Here is an 8,107-nt window from a genome sequence, read left to right as displayed (position 1 = left end):
ATATATATATATATATATATATGAACTTTTTATAAGAAGGGAAAGAAAGTGAAAGAGAAAAAGACAAATTGTAGGAAAATGTAAAAAGTGCAAGAAATATACTTTTAGTTATCACATTCCATTTCAACAATAAATTAGGAATACAAAATAAAATCGTGCTTTAAATATTTGTGTATCATAATAAAAAAATATTCGAAAAACAGACTTTCACCGTTAATTTTAGAATTGGAAACGCTACAACCATACCGTTTATTTTACACAGATACAGGAACTTATAAAAGTTAACATGCATATATTGATATTGGTACATCTTAATGTATGCTCCGTTTATCATGCGCAGGATGTTAAAGTTATATTCTATCGCGTTCGTCGCGTTCCACTTAACATACCTACCAGATATGAGGATTTTGCATGTTTGTTATTCTGTTGTTGTAGATCACAATTTATGTTGAGTATTATATAGGGGACTATCTGTTTTCTTTTTTTCCCCTATATCATCGTTTTTTTTTTTTAGTGTTTTACATAGAAAGTATTGTTACCATGTTGAAAAGTCCTTTGAAAAGTCTTGAAAAATCTGCCTATATGTATATCCCTCTGTCATGTATGGCAGTAATAACTCATAAAAAATGTAAGTGTAAATCGATAGTATGAAGATAGTTTAAGAATGTGGTCATGTAGCGAATTGTGTGAAATATACTTAAAATCGATTTATAGGAGTCAGCTCAAGGAACAATCTTGTTTTATTTACCATTATAGTTCTTCTTTACACAATGCAACTTTGTTCCAGAAAACTTTTTATATATCCACAAATAATAGAAATATTTAAATGTTCCCACATTTATATGCCTCAGCCTGTAAATATCTCGTTTGAAAGATCCTCATTTTAGCCAAAGTAGAAAGCGCTTAAATCTCACTGGTCCCGGGCAAAGGCTGGATTAATTATTAATGTAAAATAAACGGTATCGTTGTTCACAATAACTAGTGGCCCGAAGTAAACTAATAGTCAAATTCGTTCGGCTGTCCGTTGTTCGGCTTGTCTGGAATGCCTCGTATATATTTTACGCGCATAATTTACTAATTTATGGATGCTACATTATAAGGTACAAGAAATAGGGAATGGCGTTTGAAACCTGTTAAGAATGGCACTGACTGTAATAAGTAATATTCTATCTCCCGGCATCCCTGCATTTGAGTAAGCGTCTTATTTTTTAGAGTCGTCGGCAGTAGAATGGATGTTGACCTCCTGACGAACCTTGTGACCGCGGAAACTTGCTTGAATCTTAGTCGCTGCCTTATGCAAGTCTGGATCGGCCAAGTCGATCCCCTCTAATTCTTGAACAGCGTCTTGCATCTGCAGCAGAATTTGAACAAAAAAACGTAAAACGTAAAACGTTATAGCTGTTCGTTAATTTAAGACATCCTAAATTTTTTTCATCCTCGGATACGGCTCCCCGAACTGGAACTTATTCGCAGACAGGATGTTTCTCGCATTTATCGAAGTTACCCTTCTTATCTTAAATGAGACTGAACGGAATTCCGCTGTGCATCAACTAGTCCGTACATAATTAATCGATACGACACGAAAGTAACTTAAACATTGTAGGCCATACCGGTCTACTGGTCCTGGGATGAGCTTTAGTAGCGCTTCGGTACCCAGATGATCATCTTCAGCTTGGAAGGCAATTGTCGATTATTCGCCGAGCATTCGTAGATCAACGTAATGTCAAAGAGTCTAACAATAGCTTTCTCTCACGGATCTCGGCACAGAAATGATCGATCACGGCGACCTTGTATATCAAAACCTGTCATTACCGCTTCATCGATTGAATCGATATCGGCATATCAGATTCAGAAAAAAAATTACTTTGCAACATGATTACAACAGCTTTCTTAACTATTCTTGTTTTAATATATAATTTTGTTTTAATATAAAATGCAATGTGAAAACTACGCGATCATATGTTGCTTTCCAGCAACATAATTTGTGAAAAATAAATTTACTGAGATAATAATTTGCATTATTTCTTAAATATATTTATTGGAAAATGACTATATAATTAATTCATTATTTCATGTTTTATTATATCAATAAAACTCTATTAATAAAAAATCTTTTCTTGTAACATTCAGGGAGCTTTAATCTAGGAAATAGGGTTACTACATAAAGAATAAGGCATCTTTATCATAATGTTGCGTTCATCCTGTTTCTTTAATCATTCTTAATATCAATAATTCAATAATTTTCAATAACTTTTAAAATTTGCTTGGAAATTACTCTTTGTTATAAGCAAGAATTAATTAATAAAAAATGGTTAAAATTATAAAAACTATTGAATTCAATATCGAGAGAGAAAATATATTTTCTGAATTTTATATATTTATAATTACTGTACACACAGAGAGAGAAAAGTGACTATATATATATATATTTGTGACTATAATTGTATGATTAAAAAATTATGGTTAGAAGATCCATTTTTATGATTATTACTGCTATTATTAGTAATAATAATAATTAATTAATAGTAATAATAATAACCTTATATTATATAATTTTTTCAAATATGGAAAAATTGTATAGTGAATTATGATAATCTGAATTATTAATTTAGTATTAATTTATTATTAATATAGTAAAATATTAAGATACGAATAGTAAATAAAAATAATCATTTAATAATAAATGCAAATTGTCATTATACTATAGTGAATATAATTATTTTCTTAACATTCACTAACTATTTACATAGTAATAATTACTAAGAAGTATGGTAAAAAAAAACTAATTTGCATGATAAGGAAAAACTTATACATGTCATATAGTTGTAATGATCAGAGAATGGAAAGTTATTTTTTAAAAGTAACAAGTTACCAATTTTTAAAAATAACTTGTCACAATTATCATTACTTGAGAAATTTTTACTTTTTGTTTCTTTTCCGTTACTTTTTTTAAAATTGATGACCACCAATCATAGCGGACGAGTGCCTAGAGGCTTTCTAGTCTCAAGTGCTATAAGTGACTTGTGTCTAATCGAGCCATATCCAAAATAACTGTAAAATTCGTTACTGTTATCAAAAAGATGTAACTTGTATATTACCAAAAAATAACTTGTAAGTGTAACTTTATTACAAGTAACGAGTTACTTTTATTTCCTGATAATAATCATATTTTAATATTGAAACAGCTATAATGTGCATGACATTATATGTGCATTAAAACAATTATAAATTTATAGTTAATCCAAAAAATGACTACAAATTATAGTACTTGCATTTTTTTTCTCTCAGTATATATAAAATATATATTATATGTATCTATAACTCAAATAATTTTATTAAATCAGATTTTACATTAAATGATTTAATCAGGAGCAAAAATTAATTTTATATTGATAATAAAAAATGATTAATGATCGAATATATTTTCCTGACAATTAGATATAATATTAGATTAGTTCTGTAGTGACGTTCTGAAGAGTCAATAGAACTCGTGTTTAAAATTTTTATGAAAGGCCGAAGGCAGATGTTAGATAAAGCAGCAAGCTTCTAACCCTCTGTAATCAATAAATAACAAGTCTATATGTATACATATTTAAGATTGACAATTAACTTACCTTTTCTTCTATCTTAGCAGTTGCACTCTCAACCATATTCATCGCCGACTTGGCTGCAGCTTGTTCCTTCCTCGACATGTGGCCCCGGAAAGTCGCTTGTATCTTTTTCGCCGCGTTACAGAGCTCTATCAAATAGAAGTTGTTTCAAAAATGATTCTCGCTTCGAACTCATCATAGAATATATAATCGCTCACCCTGATCGTCGGTAGAGAATTCCTCCTGCAACTGTTCTTGCGTAGGTTGTTCCGTAGATTCGGAGGATTTTTCGTCGGTCTCCTTCGATGCTGTTTCCGACACTCTTAGACTTTTCCTAGCGTGATGCCCACGGAAAGCTGCTTGTATTTTTGTGGCTGCTGCCTCTTTTTCTTCGTCTGCGTCGTTTTCTTTTCCCTCGTCTGCGGACTCCGCTTTCGTTGCGCTGTTTTCGGCCGCCTTTGAAATATCTTCAAACAGAAGTAAAATAAAAAATAATTTCGCTTTCGGCTTAATTTTATGCAGAATTAGAGATGCTACATCTGATATAGTTAAAAGTTTCTTGAACAATAATAACGGACATAATAATAATATAAAGAAAAGCCGATAAGAACCAAAACGGATGTCGGTGTATAATATTAATAAAATATTATACACATAAAATTAATTTATTATTCGCAGTATATTGCATGAGATAAATGACTTTGATCTGGTTTTCTTGTTAATGCTTTTTTTCATCCTTTGATGTAGGTTTTAATATTATTATTTTATATCTTAACCCATGTTTTCTTGCCATTTAAATTATTATATTAAATTGAAAAGGACTCAAATTGCTGTGTATGTAATGCATTACAAATAATGAACTAAATATTTTGTTAACATTACACACTGACATCCGCAATGATTTTATTGTTAATTTTTCTTTCTTATTTCGCTTTAACTTATTCTTAGAGTCTTTGCCACTTTTTATAAGTGTCAAACACAAATAATGAAATATAACTGAATATATAATTAATTGATGTATATCTGTAATTGTCCTCAAATATATTTTTCTTAAGAAAATAGTGACTATAAATTGTCCGAAAATCCATAGAAGATTGAAGGAGAAAGGGTGCGGCTTTTGATACATCCCGTATATTAGAAATGGCTGCCGTGTTAGCCACAGTTCACCTACATTTATTCCGAACATTTCACCTTCCACAGACACGTCCAGAGCGACAAGTATCGATTAGCATTTCTATTTTCGCGCTGCACGTTCGAGATTATACGGCGCCTAATATACATTTTTAATATTTCACGCCTTGATGTGAAATGATGTGACAAATATTAATCGAGTCTTCCATCTCTTTTATAACAAAGTTAAATCTTTGTGCCTTCAGTGATTAATCGACGTATCGACATAAGCAATTATTTCACACGGTGCGAATTTTCCTTTGAAAATCATAAAAAGTAATCCGGCGAATCCATCATCATTTTCCTTCATCCTTTCTGACGAAGGAACAATAATAAAAGTCAATCCTCGTATTTTACATCAAGATCTATTTCTGGGGTTCCATTCTATTCTCAATTTAAGTTCATTCTGAATTTTTTAGAAATAAAATAATGTGTTATAATCAATCAGTATTAAGTTGATTTTTTTTAAATAAAATGTTATGAATTGGTAGAAGTTTTTCGAGATTAAATGAATGAAATAATTAAATGTAAAGTACGAGGATCAAGTGTGACAATATTGGAAACTGAATTTTCTTTCAGAAAAGAGAACACTCCAGCTATTGAGCGCTTTTGCGCGACACCGTTTCTTTGGATTATCACTTGACGGACCAAGTGGAAATTCAAGAGATACAGTGGCATTTTTGTGACGAATAATGAATTCGTCCCCAGTTATGTTATGCTTCTCGGTTTGTCATATTGTGCAAAGGCAGATCGATACAAGTCCGCTATAATTTTATCGACGTTTATGTTTATATATATTATAAAGTTTTCTTAAAGAAAGTAAAAAGTTTATTAAAAAAAAAGAATAAAATTATATACATTTTTTATGCATGTACATAAAAAGCGCGCATTTCATTTAAAACTAAAAGGTTGCCTGAGGACCAAATTACTACTTGTATCGCGATTTCATCTTCGAGCGTTTCCTTCGCGCCTGTCTCGATATTTTTACGGTAGTAATATCTTTTACGGTAGTAATGTCTTTTAAATGCTTGGACTTGCTTTATTTCTCTTTTGATATCACGCAAGGATATTTCGCCATCGATCTACCCAGACCTTGTTACCACATTCTCGAGGAAATCAAATTTCCTTTCCAGAGAAACATTATCTTGATTATAAAGCCTTTTTTAATTCTAAATAGATAAACTTCTTTTTGTTTGTTGTTTATAATCTAAAAAACTAAAGAAAAATATAAATTTAGCGACATCTCAAACTATTTTATTTTTATAAAATGATATTTCTGTCGAAAAAAAATGTTAAAAGTCATAAAAATAATTTCTGAATGATAAACTTTTAAATTAATATTATACTTATAAATTATTTTGCAATTAAATGCTATTTTTTTAAAAACAGAATGTTCAACATCAACTACTACTTACTTATCAGTTAATAAAATCAGTTAATAAAATCAGTTTCAAATTATTTTTATTAAAAAAGATTTTTCGTAGTTTAAAAATTATGCAAAATGTTTAATAGATTATTGTCTTTTCTTGTATCTAAACACAAAAAAAACATGATAACGATAAATTCAAGTACATTTGATGAAAAGATTTATAAATCTTGAGATTCACTTTTGATAAAGACTATTTTCTTTTCTTTAATATCTGAGAAAATTTATTTCGCTCTATCAATCGATTTACATCCGTTAACTGTGAAATAGCAGTCGATCAGTCAAACAGCTGATCTCAAATAGATTTTAAGTTCCGAGGGTGCGACTATTTCCGTTGCTTATTATAAAGATTCCCATTTTACTTGACCCGGCCCGGTTACGGGGCGTTCGATATGGTGTCCTCGGATGTGCAGGTACGAAGTACAAAAGAGAGATTCGCGTTGCACCTGACAATCGCGTCGTCGATGATCATTTTGGACTTTACCTCGTGCTTTATACGCGATATTAACAGTAGCAAGCGCGATTCGCGTGCCCTGAGACAATATCACTTCAAGCCCCCGCCCCGGTCATCGCCGCCCGCCACCCGCCTCTTTTAACCCGGTTTTCCGCCGACAGTGGCATGCACGCGAGGATCGTTGCATCGCGAGGTGGCGGCTGTCGGGTCGCACTCGCGCTGCGACTCACCTTCGTCGCCGCTCACTCGCTCTGCCTCTCACCTGCACATCCACACGCGGCTCGGTCTGACGTGCAACTGACTGTTCCCGGGCACCGACGACCCCGTTTATAACAGTGACCGATCACGGCCCTGCCGCGCCGCTCGTTCGCAGTCGCAGTCCTCGGATTCTCGCCCTGCGATCGAGTACACGCCGTGAAACAGGGCCGTCTCGTGGATGTCGTTCAACCCTCTGTGCTTTTAACTTTTTATATATTTCTGGTTTTTTACTCATTTGCTATTAATAACTAGAATCGAGTATTTCTATTTGCGTCTGAATGTTTTTAATTCTCTATTAATTTACAAAAGAGAAGAAGATTGTCGAAAACTATTTTCGATCCATTTTGGATTCTCCCGGCCCAAAAAAGATATTGATCTTTTTTCTTTCTTTCTTTTTAAAATATTGGAAATGGTCCAAAGCGAACCGAAATATTTTATGCTTTGTCAATATCTGGAATTTTAATTAATTATGCATTTCAATTGCAATTAAAATCTTTTTGACTTTTCTCACTCTCTTCACACTATCGTGCTTATTCAATCTATATTAAATTATGAATATTTAAACAATTGCATCATTGCGTATTGCAAAACTCTGCTGAGAAAATCGTATCTTAATACGTTTTACAAATGCGATTTATAAATTATTATAAAATTATTATCTCTTGTTTTAATGTAAAAAATGACGAGGCTTATATCAATAAAATTCTAATATAAAGAAAAAGAGCGCTTGTAAGCCGAGATATATATTTTTATTATTATTTAATTTACAATAACTATTTATAATAATTATTATCGCTGTTACATCGTGTACCAACAACGTTTCGACCTTTTTAATAACAAATTATTTTCAGTGTTACAAAATATATAATTATCATCGAACTTAATAAAAACGTAGATTAGAGAGCAAGCATTTTTAAATTATTGAATAACTTTTGAAAAGTTATAATAATTGCGCGCGTCTTTGATCTATATTTTATAAATTTGATGATATTAATTATTTTAACGATATTATATATTTTAATCTTGTAGCAGTAAGAATGATCTGTTATTATACAATAATAAAAGGTCGAAAAATTCGTCGTTAATTATTGTAAATTAGCAAAAACATCTAGCTCACAAAATCTTCTTTTATTTTATATTTGCATTTATCTTTTGTATTATTTTTTGCTAAAAAGATAATATACTTATAGCATGCTTTGCAAATGATTT

At 31.3% G+C, this 8,107-nt stretch overlaps 1 protein-coding gene across 2 annotated transcripts in view; it reads right to left on the bottom strand.

Annotated features, from left to right (window-relative positions):
• Positions 1–216: 216 nt before the first annotated feature.
• The window catches only part of LOC108686108, an 11,447-nt gene continuing 3,556 nt past the window's right edge, over positions 217–8,107 (bottom strand). The window contains exons 2-4 of one of the 2 annotated variants that reach the window (XM_018191204.1): positions 3,809–4,057; positions 3,615–3,739; positions 217–1,351 (exon numbers count right to left, since the gene is read on the bottom strand). In XM_018191204.1, coding sequence (XP_018046693.1) covers positions 1,202–1,351; positions 3,615–3,739; positions 3,809–4,057 — 524 coding nt within the window. In that variant the 3' untranslated portion in view covers positions 217–1,201. Of the gene's footprint in view, positions 1,352–3,392; positions 3,555–3,614; positions 3,740–3,808; positions 4,058–8,107 lie in introns of those variants that run through there. The other variant, XM_018191205.1, reaches the window with a different exon arrangement.

This window comes from Atta colombica, unplaced genomic scaffold, assembly GCF_001594045.1.
Source record: "Atta colombica isolate Treedump-2 unplaced genomic scaffold, Acol1.0 scaffold164, whole genome shotgun sequence".
Classification (NCBI taxonomy): domain Eukaryota; kingdom Metazoa; phylum Arthropoda; class Insecta; order Hymenoptera; family Formicidae; genus Atta; species Atta colombica.
This window is presented reverse-complemented; position numbering and strand designations above follow the sequence as displayed.